General features: G+C 35.4%; 1 protein-coding gene across 1 annotated transcript; it reads left to right on the forward strand.

The window, feature by feature from the left end:
* Nucleotides 1–1,067: 1,067 nt before the first annotated feature.
* LOC140155100 (gamma-glutamyl hydrolase-like) lies at nucleotides 1,068–19,843 on the forward strand. Its single transcript, XM_072177801.1, has 8 exons — nucleotides 1,068–1,367; nucleotides 1,802–1,976; nucleotides 5,188–5,281; nucleotides 16,861–17,005; nucleotides 17,207–17,319; nucleotides 17,635–17,728; nucleotides 18,968–19,105; nucleotides 19,604–19,843. The coding sequence occupies exons 1-8, from the start codon at nucleotides 1,115–1,117 to the stop codon at nucleotides 19,726–19,728; spliced, it is 1,137 nt and encodes a 378-aa protein (XP_072033902.1). The 5' UTR covers nucleotides 1,068–1,114; the 3' UTR covers nucleotides 19,729–19,843.
* Nucleotides 19,844–20,103: the final 260 nt, after the last annotated feature.

Raw genomic sequence — 20,103 nt, forward strand, 5'->3', positions numbered from 1 at the left:
TACCCTGGTGTGGGTAAATTTCAAAATGGCCAAAAAATCACCTTTTTTTGCACAGCAAAACTTTGGAACTGGATATAATAATGCGAGTGTAGCTAGCAGGAAATTTTACATCAGAACAGTTATGCACTGTTTTATGAACGTGCCAAAAATCTTACCCCCCCCCCCCCCTTTTTCACTTTCAAAAATCACCCCCCATTTTGATCAGTCAAAAATTGGTTCCTTTTTTGCCTAGAGGGGGGGGAATATATATTGCACAGCTCCTCAATATAGGGCTGCCTTCATACAAAGGCAATTCGTTTTTGATATTGTTCATCGTCAGATAGTAACGTTTGCACAGTATTTTTGTGGGACATGAGAGCACATCGGACATATCAAATTGCATTCTGATGAATCCTGATATTAAATAGTTTTGATTCACGATGTAATACAAATTTTATGGCAAATTATTAATTTTTTTTTTTTTGATATTTAACAAACTTCGACCATCATTTGAAAACTTTGACATTTCATATTGAAGATATACATTTTTTATCTAAAAGGACCTAAATTTTTTAGGTGTTTTATTAAAAATAAAATAATATCAATTTTTAATGATTTTCCATAAAGTTTATTATATCACGAATTACACACAAAAAATATCAAAATTATTTGATATCATCATCATACTGTCCAAACGTTGCTATCCGTTTCCTTAAACTTGCGTGGAACTTTTGGTTTGAAAAACTTGGGAGATATGGAGCAAAATGAAAATTAAATAGCAAAATTACTGTAGGTTCACCAGAATGTTCATATCATCCAATTAAAAATAAAATAAAACGAACGAAATGAATTGTTGATTTGAGTTCAGGGTTACCCTTTAAAATATTGAAATTGTAAAGCTAGAGTACCATACAAAAATTATTCGTTTACTGTGCATACATTGTATAATTGCAGCCTTTTATTGCGAGATCATAGACCCTCATAATCATATGTATTTAATTATCATGATTATAGCAATCCCCGGAAACCCGTTAGACAATCATTTTGCATGACGTACATGTAGATAAAGCACACCATTAGACCCTACATCACTACATGTTATTATTTCGTTGCCTACATAAATGTATCATACAAAATGTTTGTTACTATCTTCAAGGAGTCTGGGACATCCAAACTTACGGTCTCAATTTTTTTCATTGCCCTTACGGTGTGCCTATGCTTTTTATCGTACAAATTGAGATTAAGGTCAGAAGATTATTTGTGTTTCTTTGATGAATCCAATACATGTAAATTGTTCTCACGACTTGAGCTTTCGCCATCAAAGCTGAAAAGATCAAGGTCTTCGCCGAATGATTCTCAATTGAAGTTAAATGAACGACCAATAATAGGTAAGTGGCTACCACTTAGGTGGATTTGGTACTTGGTAGTTCACATCGTCTTGCGAATGGTAGTGAGCTTTGGCAAAAATTGCAATTAATCATTTCATAGCGAGTGTGTAGAAGAATTCAAATATCACAGATATACTTTTGTAGGTCCTATGATTCTTGAGTTATGTTGTAAAGATGGCTGAAACAAGAACACTTTTGTAAAACATACATAACTCATTCACAATAATAAATCAAGTAAGTTTCTAAAGTACATGATTTGTAGAATGAACTTTTGCAAAAGTGTTATTTTTAAAGGGCATATCTATTGCAAAATCAAGATTAGCTCCATTCGAAGAGAATGGCTTGCGGCACTATATAATCAATATGAAGTTATGCAAAGACAAATTATCGTCACAACATAAGCTTTCAGCAGAGAGTCTTTGTATTTTTTGTAGGCATTTTAACACAGACCAGAGAAGATGCACAGACGAACCAATCTGGCACACCAAATCAAGCCGACCTCGAAGTTCGGTATGTCAAGTGGGTGGAATCTGCTGGTGCCAGAGTTGTGCCGGTTCTTATCAACCAAACGGAATTGTATTACGACAAATTTTACGAATCAATCAACGGGTAAAACATGTATATAAAATATTTTTAAGAGAGTACCTCTACTTTTTTCTATATTTCTAATGCCCTGGGATTTTGCGCACTGAATCCTCAGATTCGCCGTACTGAATCATCATCTAGAACGCGTGTTAGGCAATGTTTTTAGGAACATTATTTTGCATGTTTTTTTGGTTTTTTATTTTTTTTTATTTATAACATTCGGCCGAAGCCAGGCTAATCCCAATAGTGCTCAGAGGCTACTAAATTCAAGGGATGCCATCCGGATATGAGGGCGGGATAGGGATATGGAAAGAAGTCCGATTTTAGATGCAGGAGGAAAACCGGAGCACCCGGAGAAAAACCTTGCTTGCTATCTTCTGTAGATAGGATTTATGGCCTACAAAGAAACTAATTAATACCTCTTACTTTTTTTCTATATTTTTAATGATTTGTTTAATGATTATTATTTTTACTATCTTCTGAAGATAGCAATTATGGCGGGTTTATATGAGTCAAAAGGTAATTTCTTGCGTACTGAATCATCTTGTTTTGTTTTTGTTTTGATTTTTATTTCGTTTCTTATTTGTTCCTTCATGTTCCTGATAATCTCTGCTATATAAGTGCCGTTTTAAATTTTAGTCAGCTTCTTCATTTTAACATTTCTATATAGCTTTGCATTCGGCCTATTGGCTATTTCTCTAAGCGCGCGGCCAATTATAGCCGTTTTGCCCTGGAATTTTTCGCACTGAATCCTCAGATTCGCCGTACTGAATCATCATCAAGAACGCGTGGTAGGCAATGCTTTTAGGAAAATTATTATTTTGCATGTTTTTTGGTTTGCTTGCTATCTTCTGTAGATAGGAGTGTAGGCCTACAAAGAAAATAATTAATACCTCTACTTTTTTCTATATTTCTAATGCTTTTTTGAATGATTATTATGTTTACTATCTTCTGAAGATAGCAATTACGGCGGGTTTATATGAGTCAAAAGGTAATTTAATACCTCTACTTTTTTCTATATTTTTAATGATTTTTTTAATGATTATTATTTTTACTATCTTCTGAGATAGCAATTACGGCGGGTTTATATGAGTCAAAAGGTAATTTCTTGCGTACTGAACCATCATTGTTTTGTTTTTGTTTTGATTTTTATTTCGTTTCTTATTTGTTCCTTCATGTTCCTGATAATCTCTGCTATATAAGTGCCGTTTTAAATTTTGGTCAGCTTCTTCATTTTAACATTTCTTTGTAGCTTTGCATTCGGCCTATTGGCTATTTTTTTCTAAGCCCGTGGCCAATTATAGCCGTTTTGCCCTGGGATTTTGCGCACTGAATCCTCAGATTCGCCGTACTGAATCATCATCTAGAACGCGTGTTAGGCAGTGTTTTTAGGAACATTATTTTGCATGTTTTTTTGGTTTGCTTGCTATCTTCTGTAGGTAGGATTTATGGCCTACAAAGAAAGTAATTAATACCTCTACTTTTTTCTATATTTTTAATGATTTGTTTAATGATTATTATTTTTACTATCTTCTGAAGATAGCAATTACGGCGAGTTTATGAGTCAAAAGGTAATTTCTCGCGTACTGAATCATCATTGTTTTGTTTTTGTTTTGATTTTTATTTCGTTTCTTATTTGTTCCTTCATGTTCTTGATAATCTCTGCTATATAAGTGCCATTTTAAATTTTGGTCAGCTTCTTCATTTTAACATTTCTTTATAGCTCTGCATTCGGCCTATTGGCTATTTTTTTTCTAAGCGCGCGGCCAATTATAACCGTTTTGCGCACTGAATCCTCAGGTTCGCCGTACTGAATCATCATCTAGAACGCGTGTTAGGCAATGTTTTTAGGAAAATTATTATTTTGCATGTTTTTTGGTTTGCTTGCTATCTTCTGTAGATAGGATTTAGGGCCTACAAAGAAAATAATTAATACCTCTACTTTTTTCTATATTTCTAATGCTTTTTTTAATGATTATTATTTTTACTATCTTCTGAAGATAGCAATTACGGCGGGTTTATATGAGTCAAAAGGTAATTTAATACCTCTACTTTTTTCTATATTTTTAATGATTTTTTTAATGATTATTATTTTACTATCTTCTGAAGATAGCAATTACGGCGAGTTTATGAGTCAAAAGGTAATTTCTCGCGTACTGAATCATCATTGTTTTGTTTTTGTTTTGATTTTTATTTCGTTTCTTATTTGTTCCTTCATGTTCCTGATAATCTCTGCTATATAAGTGCCATTTTAAATTTTGGTCAGCTTCTTCATTTTAACATTTCTTTATAGCTCTGCATTCGGCCTATTGGCTATTTTTTTCTAAGCGCGCGGCCAATTATAACCGTTTTGCGCACTGAATCCTCAGATTCGCCGTACTGAATCATCATCTAGAACGCGTGTTAGGCAATGTTTTTAGGAAAATTATTATTTTGCATGTTTTTTGGTTTGCTTGCTATCTTCTGTAGATAGGATTTAGGGCCTACAAAGAAAATAATTTTAAAACTTAAAAGTTTACTTTGTTCTTATCCATGATGATAAAAAAATGTGTTTCTATATTGTCTTAGACAAAACATGTTTGTTTGTGTTTTCCGTGGCGACGAATGCAGCACCAAAAAGAACAGAGTCTTGCCAATCATTTGAGCGGAAAATCGCTGCGAAAAACAGAAAATCGCAAAGAATAAAAACAAATCACAGCGAATAACAGAAACTCACGGCAAATAACAGAAAATCGCAGCGAATAACAGAAAATCGCAGCGAACAATAAAACCCCACAGCGAATAACAAAAAACCGCAGCGAAAACAGAAAATCGCAGCGAACAACAGAAAATCATGGCAAAAAAAAAAAGAAAATCGCAGCGAAGAACAGCAAATCACAGCGAAAAAGAGAAAATCGCATCAGAGAACGTTTGTCGCAACGGAAAACGCAAACAATTAATGGTCTATTATTCAATATAAAATTATTTCCTTTGTCCGAAGGACTAAACAGAATTATATGGGATAGGGCGTAAATGAACGTAAACTGTCCTCTAAACATGACAAATTAGGCCTACGAGAAGCATAAAATGAGTATCGCAATACTTTATATTATCGCTAATCCCACATTGGCACTTATCAAAGCCGAGTCACATCCATTTCCTAATACGAGTGTCATTTATACTCTTGTATATCATTTGTTATTGGACTCAATATTATAATAATATGAATTCGGAGCTTCTCAATTTGTTTTCATAGAGTGTTAATTCCTGGTGGTGTACAGAATGAACATACTATTTTAAGATCTCCAATAGGAAAAGTTTCAGACTATTTCTACCAACGATCCATTAAGGTATAGTATGGGAGAACTATATTTCGTGAACTCGTTCAATAGTTATTAGTAATGTTGTTTTTCCTGTAAACGGCATGCTCATTTTCTTAACGTCAGTGGCAATGCTGTCTTTCCAGTAAACGGCATGCTCATTTTCCGAAAGTCAGTAGCAATGTTGTCTTTCCAGTAAACGGCATGCTCATTTTCCGAAAGTCAGAAGCAATGTTGTCTTTCCAGTAAACGGCATGCTCATTTTCAAAAAGTCATCAGTAATGCTGTTTTTCCAGTAAACGGTATGCTTATTTTCTAAAAGTCAGTATAAGCAATGTTGTCTTTCCTGCAAATGCTCATTTTCTAAAAGTCCTTATAGCAACGATGTCTTTCCAGTATGCTCGTTTTCTAAAAGTCAGTAGCAATGTTGTCTTTCTAGTAAACGGCGCGCTCATTTTCTAAAAGTCAGTACAATGTTGTCTTTCCTGCGAACGGCATGCTCATTTTCTAAAAGTCATTAGCAATGCTGTCTTTCCAGTAAACGGTATGCTCATTTTCTAAAAGTCAGTAGGGGCCTATAGCAATGTTGTCTTTTCAGTAAACGGCATGCTCATTTTCTAAAAGTCAGTAGCAATGTTGTCTTTCCAGTACACGGCATGCTCATTTTCTAAAAGTCATTAGCAATGCTGTCTTTCCAGTAAACGGTATGCTCATTTTCTAAAAGTCAGTATAGCAATGTTGTCTTTTCAGTAAACGGCATGCTTATTTTCTAAAAGTCAGTAGCTATGTTGTCTTTCTAGTAAATGGCGCGCTCATTTTCAAAATGTCAGTACAATGTTGTCTTTCCTGCGAACGGCATGCTCATTTTCTATAAAGTCACTAACAATGCTGTCTTTCCAGTAAACGGCGTGCTCATTTTCTCAAAGTCAGTAGCAATGTTGTCTTTCCAGTAAACGGTATGCTCATTTTCTAAAAGTCAGTAGCAATGTTGTCTTTCTAGTAAATGGCGCGCTCATTTTCAAAAAGTCAGTACAATGTTGTCTTTCCTGCGAACGGCATGCTCATTTTCTAAAAGTCACTAGCAATGTTGTCTTTCCAGTAAACGGTATGCTCATTTTCTAAAAGTCAGTAGCAATGTTGTCTTTCTAGTAAATGGCGCGCTCATTTTCAAAAAGTCAGTACAATGTTGTCTTTCCTGCGAACGGCATGCTCATTTTCTAAAAGTAATTAGCAATGCTGTCCTTCCCGTAAACGATATGCTCATTTTCTAAAAGTCAGTAGCTAGGTTGTCTTTCTAGTAAACGGTGCGCTCATTTCTCATTTTCAAAAAGTCAGTAGCAATGTTGTCTTTCCTACGAACGGCATGCGCAATGTTGTCTTTCCAGTAAACGGCATGCTCATTTTCAAAAGGTCATTAGCAATGATGTCTTTTCCGTAAACGGCATGCTCATTTTCTAAAAGTCAGTACAATGTTGTCTTTCCTGTAAACGATGTACTCAATTTATAAAATAATTACAATCAATGTTGTATTTTCATGTGGACGGTAGGGGCCTATCAATAGCAATGTTTTGTTTGCAGGTAAACTGTGTGCTTATTTTCTAAATGTCTAATTCCTGCAAGCGGCCTGATGCTTATTTTTTAACACTCAGTAGCAATGTTGTCTTTCCAGTAAACGGCATGTTCATTTTCTAAAAGTCACTAGCAATGTTGTCTTTTTTTTGTTGTTGTTGTTGTTGTTGAAACGATGTATTCATTTTCTAAAAGTTTTTTGTTGTTTGTTCTACCGTGATCGCATTTGACTATCAGCAGTGGGCTTGTTATCGGATAGACTACTTGCCTAAATTATTTTGTATGATATTGTTTCGCTTATTCTGGCATTTGTCATTATATCATGTGTTTTTGAAGTTGTGAAATAAATGTTTCTTGAATTGAAATTGAATTAAAAGTCAGTATAGCAATGTTGTCTTTTCTGGAAACGATGTATTCATTTTTTTTAAAGTTAGTAGCAATCTTGTCTTTCCTATACACGATGGTCTCCTTTTCTAAAAGTCAGTAGCAACGTTTTCCTGTAAACGATGTTCATATTTTCTAAAAGTCAGTAGCAATGTTGTCTTTCCAGTAAACGGCATGCTTATTTTCAAAAAGTCATCAGTATGCTGTTTTTCCAGTAAACGGTATGCTTATTTTCTAAAAGTCAGTATAAGCAATGTTGTCTTTCCTGCAAATGCTCATTTTCTAAAAGTCCTTATAGCAACGATGTCTTTCCAGTATGCTCGTTTTCTAAAAGTCAGTAGCAATGTTGTCTTTCTAGTAAACGGCGCGCTCATTTTCTAAAAGTCAGTACAATGTTGTCTTTCCTGCGAACGGCATGCTCATTTTCTAAAAGTCATTAGCAATGCTGTCTTTCCAGTAAACGGTATGCTCATTTTCTAAAAGTCAGTATAGCAATGTTGTCTTTTCAGTAAACGGCATGCTCATTTCCTAAAAGTCAGTAGCAATGTTGTCTTTCCAGTACACGGCATGCTCATTTTCTAAAAGTCATTAGCAATGCTGTCTTTCCAGTAAACGGTATGCTCATTTTCTAAAAGTCAGTATAGCAATGTTGTCTTTTCAGTAAACGGCATGCTTATTTTCTAAAAGTCAGTAGCTATGTTGTCTTTCTAGTAAATGGCGCGCTCATTTTCAAAATGTCAGTACAATGTTGTCTTTCCTGCGAACGGCATGCTCATTTTCTAAAAGTCACTAGCAATGCTGTCTTTCCAGTAAACGGCGTGCTCATTTTCTAAAAGTCAGTAGCAATGTTGTCTTTCCAGTAAACGGTATGCTCATTTTCTAAAAGTCAGTAGCAATGTTGTCTTTCTAGTAAATGGCGCGCTCATTTTCAAAAAGTCAGTACAATGTTGTCTTTCCTGCGAACGGCATGCTCATTTTCTAAAAGTCACTAGCAATGTTGTCTTTCCAGTAAACGGTATGCTCATTTTCTAAAAGTCAGTAGCAATGTTGTCTTTCTAGTAAATGGCGCGCTCATTTTCAAAAAGTCAGTACAATGTTGTCTTTCCTGCGAACGGCATGCTCATTTTCTAAAAGTAATTAGCAATGCTGTCCTTCCCGTAAACGATATGCTCATTTTCTAAAAGTCAGTAGCTAGGTTATCTTTCTAGTAAACGGTGCGCTCATTTCTCATTTTCAAAAAAGTCAGTAGCAATGTTGTCTTTCCTACGAACGGCATGCTCAATGTTGTCTTTCCAGTAAACGGTATGCTCATTTTCTAAAAGTCAGTATAGCAATGTTGTCTTTTCAGTAAACGGCATGCTCATTTTCTAAAAGTCAGTAGCAATGTTGTCTTTCCAGTACACGGCATGCTCATTTTCTAAAAGTCATTAGCAATGCTGTCTTTCCAGTAAACGGTATGCTCATTTTCTAAAAGTCAGTATAGCAATGTTGTCTTTTCAGTAAACGGCATGCTTATTTTCTAAAAGTCAGTAGCTATGTTGTCTTTCTGGTAAATGGCGCGCTCATTTTCAAAATGTCAGTACAATGTTGTCTTTCCTGCGAATGGCATGCTCATTTTCTAAAAGTCACTAGCAATGCTGTCTTTCCAGTAAACGGCGTGCTCATTTTCTAAAAGTCAATAGCAATGTTGTCTTTCCAGTAAACGGTATGCTCATTTTCTAAAAGTCAGTAGCAATGTTGTCTTTCTAGTAAATGGCGCGCTCATTTTCAAAAAGTCAGTACAATGTTGTCTTTCCTGCGAACGGCATGCTCATTTTCTAAAAGTCACTAGCAATGTTGTCTTTCCAGTAAACGGTATGCTCATTTTCTAAAAGTCAGCATGGTCAGTAGCAATGTTGTCTTTCTAGTAAATGGCGCGCTCATTTTCAAAAAGTCAGTACAATGTTGTCTTTCCTGCGAACGGCATGCTCATTTTCTAAAAGTAATTAGCAATGCTGTCCTTCCCGTAAACGATATGCTCATTTTCTAAAAGTCAGTAGCTAGGTTGTCTTTCTAGTAAACGGTGCGCTCATTTCTCATTTTCAAAAAGTCAGTAGCAATGTTGTCTTTCCTACGAACGGCATGCTCAATGTTGTCTTTCCAGTAAACGGCATGCTCATTTTCAAAAGGTCATTAGCAATGATGTCTTTTCCGTAAACGGCATGCTCATTTTCTAAAAGTCAGTACAATGTTGTCTTTCCTGTAAACGATGTACTCAATTTATAAAAAAAATTACAATCAATGTTGTATTTTCATGTGGACGGTAGGGGCCTATCAATAGCAATGTTTTGTTTGCAGGTAAACTGTGTGCTTATTTTCTAAATGTCTAATTTGTCTTTCCTGCAAGCGGCCTGATGCTTATTTTCTAACACTCAGTAGCAATGTTGTCTTTCCAGTAAACGGCATGTTTATTTTCTAAAAGTCACTAGCAATGTTGTCTTTCCAGTAAACGGCATGTTCATTTTCTAAAAGTCAGTAGCAATGTTGTCTTTTTTTTTTTTTTTTTTTTTTTTGTTGTTGTTGAAACGATGTATTCATTTTCTAAAAGTTTTTTGTTGTTTGTTCTACCGTGATCGCATTTGACTATCAGCAGTGGGCTTGTTATCGGATAGACTACTTGCCTAAATTATTTTGTATGATATTGTTTCGCTTATTCTGGCATTTGTCATTATATCATGTGTTTTTGAAGTTGTGAAATAAATGTTTCTTGAATTGAAATTGAATTAAAAGTCAGTATAGCAATGTTGTCTTTTCTGGAAACGATGTATTCATTTTTTTAAAGTTAGTAGCAATCTTGTCTTTCCTATACACGATGGTCTCCTTTTCTAAAAGTCAGTAGCAACGTTTTCCTGTAAACGATGTTCATATTTTCTAAAAGTCAGTAGCAATGTTGTCTTTCCAGTAAACGGCATGCTCATTTTCTAAAAGTCAGTAGCAATGTTGTCTTTCCAGTAAACGGCATGCTTATTTTCCGAAAGTCAGTAGCAATGTTGTCTTTCCAGTAAACGGCATGCTCATTTTCTAAAAGTCAGTAGCAATGTTGTCTTTCCAGTAAACGGCATGCTCATTTTCTAAAAGTCACTAGCAATGTTGTCTTTCCAGTAAACGGCATGCTCATTTTCTAAAAGTCACTAGCAATGTTGTCTTTCCAGTAAACGGCATGCTCATTTTCTAAAAGTCAGTAGCAATGTACATTAATTATGTTATATGAAATTCTTTTTGCTTCTTTAAGTGACTACCCCTGGTCTATCCGTGAATTAATTTAACTGCAATTTAATAATAATACATGGATTTATAAAGCGCCCCACGATGTAAAAAACATCCTCAAAGCGCGGCGCTGCACAGAATATTAAAATACACCCACTAAATAAAAAATAAAAAATAGGGCCTACATGCTGAACAAAATAGTATACATAAAAATTACGCATGATAGAACTCATATACACACCTTACTATACTAAAACCATGAAAACATAATAATAATGTACAAGAGTTCTGGACTTCGTTTGATAGATACGAATAAGAAATCATTTACCATGAATTTGTTTTGATAATTTCATAATAATCCTCTACTCAATGTAGCCATTAACTATATGTAATATGTTATATGCATATCCTTATGCCTCTGATAGTAACTACCTACAGTCTATAAGCGAAACTTACGAGGCGGTGAAATTATAAGTATGCCATAATAGATGAAACTGTAATTCAATTAATGACAAATTATTCTCTTTGTTTGATAGATACAATTATTACCACATTTAATCACACACATGCTTAACTTGATGATAATGAAGATCCAGTCTTTGTTTGATAGATACAGAAAAATTTGGTAATAACCGCTCGACTAGCCATTAACAATAGGTAATATATTATATGCATTTCCTTCTGCCTATGTTAACAGACTACCCCCAACCTGTGTCGGAGAATAGTTAGGTGACAAAAGTATAGTGTAAAAGGTAATTTGATTGAAAGCATTGCCAATTTGCAATAATTTACTTGATGAATAATTTTTCCCCTAGTAAATAAGTTTTATTCGGACTCTGCACCTGCGCACCCTATCTGCAAATACACGAATTTCCGTTGTTTTATGAAGATGAACATCTATAAAAGTTTGATATGATGAGCAATATTTCACTTCAATTTGAATTCTACCCCATAGAATTTGGGGTTCTTTTTCCAACTAGCAAAAGTTTGCCGTTATTTCTCCAACTAGCAAAAGTCAAGTTGTCTGATGTGCTATGACACCTAAAAGATAATTCATGCAGCAACGAGTTTGGTTAATTAGCTACTCCGAGATAAATCCACTTACTTCAATTGCCTTCAGATCGCTTCAGCATTTAATGTATGACATTTTATCACTAAAATGATCCATTGATGACACCAAGATAATTCTGCAGTTTCCTGCAACCGCTTCCTTCATATGTTTCTTGTATTATTTGACATGGACATATTGCCCAAGAATAATATAAGCCCAATCAGTGGTACAAAATAAATTTTGGCATTTCCATCAAGCTATGGAATGATCTTCCTCTATCCTTTATTGCAGCTCCATTCGTAGAAGCATTTTTGACATCCACCGCTTCCTTCATCTGTTTCTTGTATTATTTGACATGGACATATTGCCCAAGAATAATATAAGCCCAATCAGTGGTACAAAATAAATTTTGGCATTTCCATCAAGCTATGGAATGATCTTCCTCTATCCTTTATTGCAGCTCCATTCGTAGAAGCATTTTTGACATCCACCGCTTCCTTCATCTGTTTCTTGTATTATTTGACATGGACATATTGCCCAAGAATAATATAAGCCCAATCAGTGGTACAAAATAAATTTTAGCATTTCCATCAAACTATGGAATGATCTTCCTCTATCCTTTATTGCAGCTCCATTCGTAGAAGCATTTTTTTTTTTGGACTTGTTAGCATACAGAGCTTTGCTTATGCTATTTTTACTCGCATGAAGAACTGTATAATATATAATCTTCCCGTTCACCACTTGCATTTTGGTTCGCTTCCTCGCCATATTAAGGTGCAACAATACTCTCTTTCAAGGATACACTGTATCTAATGTAGATGAAGATTCTTCGTTATCTGTACATGCTCTAAATGTAGTTAGCTGTTATACACAATAAAATTTCACCATTAGAGAAGTTACCGTTTTCTTCATACTTGTGCTCTAACTAAGATCGTTCCGCCCCATCGAGCCAGGTTACGATTCAAAATATACTCCATCCACTGTCATAGGCATGGTAATTACGACTTTCTGTTGCAGATCCCGCAAGATGTCCTCCTTCTACCACCTGTCTCGAAGTAACCACATGACCTGCAGTGAATTAAAAGACAGAAAAAGAGAAGCAAATTCTGCCAGCAAAGCCATTTTACTTTGTGTATAATTCATGCCTGTCTATAAATGACATCCAATATATTCGACAATTCAACTCCTTTATTAATCTATTTGAACTCCGACAACCTTGGATTGAACTTGTAATAAATGTAAAAAAACATATAATTAAATCCATTTTTTATTCATTTTTTAAAAATTTATTTATTTATCTATTTATTTTTAAAGGCCGTTTTGTTTTTCATAGACGACATAGACGACAGCGTTGAAGTTACTTCTTTTTTTGTTGTGATTCGTTTTAATGGAAACCCGGATGGCTTCCAAAATTAGAGCATCCTGTGTCCACGTCATGATGCTTGCGCTAAAAAAAATTGAATTTGACAATTAAATTCACTCATATGGTTTTTATATACCAAGAGAGAGAAGCACGCGTTTACGGCCATGATGATGATTGCGATAAATTGACCATGAAATTCACTCATATTATGACTATTATTATAACTTTACCCAGAGAGAGCATCACGTGTCTACGCCCATCATGATTGCGCTAAACGGATTGAAATTAAAATCACTCATATGGTTATTATATACAAAGACAGATTTTCCAATTCAGAACAAAATGTTTGAACCATGTTGCCAAAAGATTGAAATTGACAATTAAATTCACTCATAAATTATGGCTTTTATATACCAAGAGTGAGCATCACGTGTCCAATGCCATGATGATTGCGATGCAAATTTTGAAAATGACGATTAAATTCCCTCATATGACTAGGCCTATTATAATTTTACCAAGACAAAGCATCACGTGTCCACCCCATGATGATAACATGTGCTAACTTCACTCATATGGCTATTAAATACCAAGAGAGATTTTCCAATTCAAAACAAAAAATTTTGAACCACTTTCAATTTCAAACCAGAACAGAAACAGATTGTGTTCCTTCAGACTGCCTAATATAATTATGATGAACATAGAAATGGTTCAAAACTTTGCTTTCCCTTAATTTCACGCATTTTCCATTCCACTACCTGCATGATTTATAAATATTTATGAGTTCAAAAACCCCTGATAACCCAGTGACCCCCCCGGCTATATACTACCGTGATTCAGTGGTCTATGTTACCATTAATAATGTACATACATGTATACATGTAGACGACCACGTTTGACAATTTTGAAAGCAAATTTCTCACCGTGTTTATTCACTGTTGACGCAAAATACAAATACTCTATTTGGCCATCGGCTGTTGCCACCGCTTACAAGCATAGGATAAATGTAGTCTCTCTTCTGACAAATGTAATAGCGCTAAGATCTCGCCTCCAACATTTCAACACATTAGAATTATTCCATACCACCAGTCCGGCAATCCCAATCAATAGTACTCATACATGCCTGACTTCCTCGGATCACTGTTTAGACAATCGACCACGAAAGTTTTATCGAGTTATACAAACAACTCCGGACTGTTCATTGTACCGTCACAATTCATTTCATGTGGTGTGATGTGCTGTAACCTGTAATGCACAAATCAATTGTAGTCCCGGCCCCCCAGGGGCCGGGGATAGCGGGGACCTACGCGGGGATGTAATTTTGGAAACTGTTACAAACATGTACAGTCCCGGCTTAGTCCCCGCAGGGTGGGGCACTATTTTCGTGTACATCCCGGGGTACATCCCCGGCCAAGTCCCCGCCCCCTAGCCCCGGGCACCATGTTCGAAGTCCCCGCATACTCCCCGGCCCTAAGGGTCCGGGACAGGCTCTCAATCTCGTGATTGCGTCGAGCAAGAACATCATCAACTTGCCGATTACCATAGTTCTTCACACCGCATATATTGTGTCTATCGTTGATGATCAAAATATTTTTAACACTACTTAAATTGTCTGTATAGAAATGATAGAACCAGCTTCAAATGACGGATAAATGTGGGTTTCCGCCAAACTATTTTACTATTCGAGTGCATAGAAATTTCACCATATCGGCACCAGTTTAATATCGTGAACAGTCATCATTGATTTGGCAATTGGCATGTGGCCTAAAAACCGAAATGGAGTTCTTTATTTATTTATGGTTTAAGAAAAATATCAATGTGCCAAAGTCATGAGCAAAAATGATTTCTGAAACCATCTTATAAAAAGTTATAGGCTTAAATATTCTTTTCACCATATAGCTACATAGTTAACTAAATACCTGTAGAAGACATAGCCTATCGTAGCATTAAGATGGTTAATGAAAAATAATAACGGAAATCATCTTGTATAGGCCCATTCTTTAATATGTAGCAGTTAGATGATTAAAATAAAAAAATACACATAAAATACAAATAAAACAAATTATTTAATACATGTAGGCCTACAAGATGGTCAGTTTTCGAAATATTTTATCCTGACTTTCGGATTTTGCATGCACATGTACATTAATATTTTTCATTATAAACATGCATTATAGCACTATTTGTGCAAAAAATTAGGCCTATAAGATCGGTTTCTGACATTGTTTTCGGATTGTGCATGCTCATTAATATTTTTCATTAATGACGGAAATATGGCACGTCCCGTTTTTTTTAAACTTTGCATGGAATGCGGGACTGGGGGACAGTGCAGGTCTGTATTTCGCCAAATACGAGCAGTAAAAATCTCTGAATAGCTAGGCTTTAATATTTTTAATGCATATCGAACTTTTTGAAAAACTGACGTACTTAAGGACAAAAAGCCATTATCCGTACTCCCGTATTCTTGACCATTTCCTCCGTACGAAATACGGAAAAATCATAGGCCTACTATGGCAACCCTGGCTGTGTTGTCTGCCACTGTCTGCAAAACGAAACCACACGAATCGGTGCTCCTATTTTGATAGGAAATGAACCAAATGGCGATCGCCTGTATTTCACGAGCTCAAAACAAAATTATCGAGAAATGTGTATTCCCCGGGTAAATTGCTATCTCAGACGAGTGTTTCCCCCGCATACGACCCGGCACAGTTGTGAGTACTCTTCTATTACGTCCCGGGTACACTCCCGGGGTAGATCCCGGCCTCCTGAGAGACATTACATCCCCGTATATGGCCCCCGCTACGTCCCCGCACTGCGGGGACACATTGAGCTGTTACATCCCCGACCAAGTCCCCGGGTAGGTCCCCGCTATCCCCGGCCCCTGGGGGGCCGGGACTACAATTGATTTGTGCATAAGCTTACTTGCTTTTTTTCTTTCCAGTTGTTCATATTCGAGGTATCCTTGATGTGTTTTGTATCCACATCCGTTGGATTCACCACTACCCACTTTTTTGTAAGCTGTGACGGCCTATTCATTGTCTTATAGTTGAATAAAAAATTTCTGTGTCCGTTCTTGCTGAAAAACTGACAGAGAATGGCATTAGCAAACAAAATGGCCACCGACCAAACAAGGCACCCAATTGTGACCTCACGAGGGCGATCCCATTTCAGCTGCAGGGATAATTTTGTGTTTCATTTGATATGTACAAATTAAACTGCATTTTCTAAAAGTCAGTAGCAATGTTGTCTTTCCTGTAAACGGCATGATCATTTTCAAAAAGTCATTAACAATGTTGTCTTTCCAGTAAACGGCATGCTCATTTTCTAAAAGTCAGTAGCAATGTTGTCTTTCCAGTAAACGGCATGCTCATTTTCTAAAAGTCAGTAGCAATGTTGTCTTTCCTGTAAACGGCATGATCATTTTCAAAAAGTCATTAACAATGTTGTCTTTCCAGTAAACGGCATGCTCATTTTCTAAAAGTCAGTAGCAATGTTGTCTTTCCAGTAAACGGCATGCTCATTTCCTAAAAGTCAGTAGCAATGTTGTCTTTCCAGTAAACGGCATGCTCATTTTCTAAAAGTCACTAGCAATGTTGTCTTTCCAGTAAACGGCATGCTCATTTTCTAAAAGTCACTAGCAATGTTGTCTTTCCAGTAAACGGCATGCTCATTTTCTAAAAGTCAGTAGCAATGTTGTCTTTCCTATAAACGGCATGATCATTTTCAAAAAGTCATTAACAATGCTGTCTTTCCAGTAAACGGTATGCTCATTTTCTAAAAGTCAGTATAGCAATGTTGTCTTTCTAGTAAACGGCGCGCTTCTGGAAACGATCTATCCATTTTTAAAAGTCAGTAGCAATAAATCATTGCGTTTTTGTTTTTGTTTTGTTTGTTTGTTTGTTTTTTGGTGTTTTTTTTGTTTTTTGTTTTTTTGGGGTTTTTTTTTTTTGGGTTTTTTATGCTATAACTTACATTAATAATTTTTGTTTGTTTTTGTAGGAATTTGACCAAAATGATGATTATTTTCCAATATGGGGAACATGCCAAGGACTTGAACTCTTGTCTCAATTGACTGCCGGGAAAGACTTACTAGCAAACACCTTCAACACAACTGAAATTAATCTACCACTTGTACTGCACAAAGGTGAGAACGCGGTAGAGATTACGCCTCACCCCTTTTATATATCTTTCCTATACCTCTATCTTTATGTCGTCTCTATTTTCTTCCCTCCATTCTCTTATAAATTTACATAACAAGATAGAAAAGAAAATTAAATTACTTCATGTTTTTGTTTGTTTGTTTGTTTGTTTGTTTGTTTTTTAATATGATAGCTATATAATTTAGATTACAGAACCAGTCGCTTGTTTAGTCCGGATAACATGCCTTCCGGTATACTTCAGACTCTTGTGCTCAAGAATATAACAGCAAATCGGCACAATTGGAGTATGACGACAAAGGTAGGGGCTCCTGGGTACGCGGGTACCCGGTATACGGTATAGCTTGGGTTATTAAGATCAATTTTACCCAATGAAATTCATCGTAAATTTATATTGGGAATTATAAATTCACATTCATTGGCGCTCTTTAGGGTTATGATTAGTATTATATATGCCTAATGTACGAGCAAGAGAATTTGATATTGACCCATATATCCGAAGCCATTTGGGGGGGGGGGGGGAGACGTGCTAATATTCATCATTCAGAGCCATGTGTTTTTAGTATAGTAGGCCTATAAATAAATTGTGATTTTGTGCAATTTTTAATAATTTCAGAATTTTAGTAGCAACGCCCAACTCACCAAATTTTATCGTATTCTGTCCACTAACTTTGACGATAAAGGGGTCGAGTTTATTTCGACAATGGAAGGTAGGTTTATGTTAATGTTACAACAAATAGCTAACATTCTCGATGTTCGTGGCGTCATTTACTATACTATATTATATTATATTATATTATATTATATTATATTATATTATATTATATTATATTATATTATATTATATTAAAAAGTAACCCCACCCACCTAAAATTACTAAACACTGCACTTCCATATGAATAACTTCACATACATTTTGTTGATTTGAAAAATTTAAAAACCTGTGAACAGAGGAATCTTTTTGCTCCCAAAGTCCTCCCTTTTACAAAATAATTTTTCTTTGGTCAAAAATAATCTCATTTTCCAAAAGTGATGCTTTCAGAAAAAAATTTCAACATCCTATACGTGTAATGTAACGTTCTTGATATCAACGTGATCAATGACGTTTTGATTGGTTTAATTATATTTTTGTTTTCTTTAATTTTATGTGCCCGATAACTAAGTCATGCATGCAATCATCTTTCAGTATAAAACGAATTAAACGATGATTCATTGACATGAATTTTGCCATTAATGGGGGTTTCTTTGAAGTTTTAATTCAACCGCGGTGTTTCAAAATGGTATAGAATCACTATAAGGAGTAGAAATAAGGTTTGTATTGTGGTGCTTACTTCTTTCGTTGGCAAGAACAGATGTAAAATTCACTTATGGTAGACGACTGAAACGGTTGCAAAGATCTAGAGCATTATTGTTCTCTTGGATAAAGGCGTACAAGTCAAAGAAGAGATGGCCATCAGAGATTGGTTAAATTAAGAGGTTGGATGTCAGCATCCAGCTAATTCAACTTCAGCCATTCTCTTGTGGCCAGATATATCCAAGATGCAAGATGCTTCAACCTACCCAGTACAGGTAAATGTTCACCCGTTTGTTTAAATTCATTTCTCCTCCCAAGTGATTTTTATCATTTTTTTAAAAACAACTGATTAAAAACTTGAAAGAAAACCTCTTATGTCAAAATTAATTTCAAAGAAACATTGTTTTACACTGAATGGTGGTTGTATGGGTGACTGAGCGATCACGGACAGGTGAAGATATTAAAAGCATCATTTTTGGAAAATGTGATTATTTTTTACCAAAGAAATATTATTGTTTTTGGAAATGGGACAACTTTTGAAGGGTTGAAAAACGATTCCTCTATTAAAAGATATTTGAATATTTCAAATAAACAAACCGTATGTCAAGTTATACAAAGAATTGTTTTGTAAATTTAAGAATCTTTCACTTTTCAGCCTACGAATATCCAATTTATGCTACGCAGTGGCACCCTGAGGCTAACCAGTTCGTTTGGGTAACAAGTCGTACGGTTCCACATTCTCTTGAAGCAGTCAGAGCATCGCAACAAATGGCCAACTTTTTCGTTAACGAAGGTATCAGCATACATAAGTCTCCGCGCTTTAAGGGGACTTTATTGGGACAATATGCGCAAAAATGTGATATTTTACACTATTTTGACCCATAATCTGTGTGAATTTTGGTGGGAAACGGGCTCCTTGCCCCCTTGCCTTTTCTTTTGCCTTCCCTGTTTTCTCTTTCACTTTTTTTGTCAGAGGTGCAATTTTCTCTTTCATTTTTTGTCGGGTGGGACTCTGCCCCACCTGCATGCCTCGGCGGCTATACGGTTGTTTATGGTGGTTGTCAGGTGTATTTACGTTTTCTTTTTGACTTTGTTTGTCTATATGTTATTTGTAATAATAGCTTGCTAATTTTTATGCCTATTTGTAATTTATTGTTGGTTTTTATCTTTTTAATCCCAATAATCGTTTTCTAATACTTAAAAGCGTATGTTTGTAAGCTTTCGGTACGAAATCAAAATATCTTTGTCAACCATTAATTTGTATGTTCATGTTTTTGTTTTGTTTTCTTAGCTCGTAAAAATCAACACAAATTTGAAAGTAAAGAAGAGGAATCATCTCAGCTGATTTACAACTATTCTCCCGTCGTTTTAGGGGACGTTTCTGAAGGGAACCAAATATACATATTCCAAGTTTGAGTACTTTATGAGAAGACCAAAATAATAGACTTGGGGATAGGGGGTTGCAAGAAAATATAACAAACTATAATTATCTGCAGTACATGACTTTGGTATAATCCCGGGGTATATCTAATACAGGGTTCCCAACAACTTCGATCAAAATCGATCAATTCTCTTGTTTTAAAGTTTGGAATACAGACTGATTAGTTATGCTAACTTTTATCATATTCACTAAGAAATGCAGCAATTTATGAATTTTGGACAAAAATATGCATTTTTCTACATAGGCTTTTAATGTTTTTTATGCATTAATTTGTGTGTAACTTTTGCACGAAATTTAATCAAAAAGCTCCCGATTTTAGTAGGTGTCACATATTCGAAAACATGTTTTAT

Source organism: Amphiura filiformis, chromosome 6 (genome assembly GCF_039555335.1).
Source record: "Amphiura filiformis chromosome 6, Afil_fr2py, whole genome shotgun sequence".
NCBI lineage: Eukaryota > Metazoa > Echinodermata > Ophiuroidea > Amphilepidida > Amphiuridae > Amphiura > Amphiura filiformis.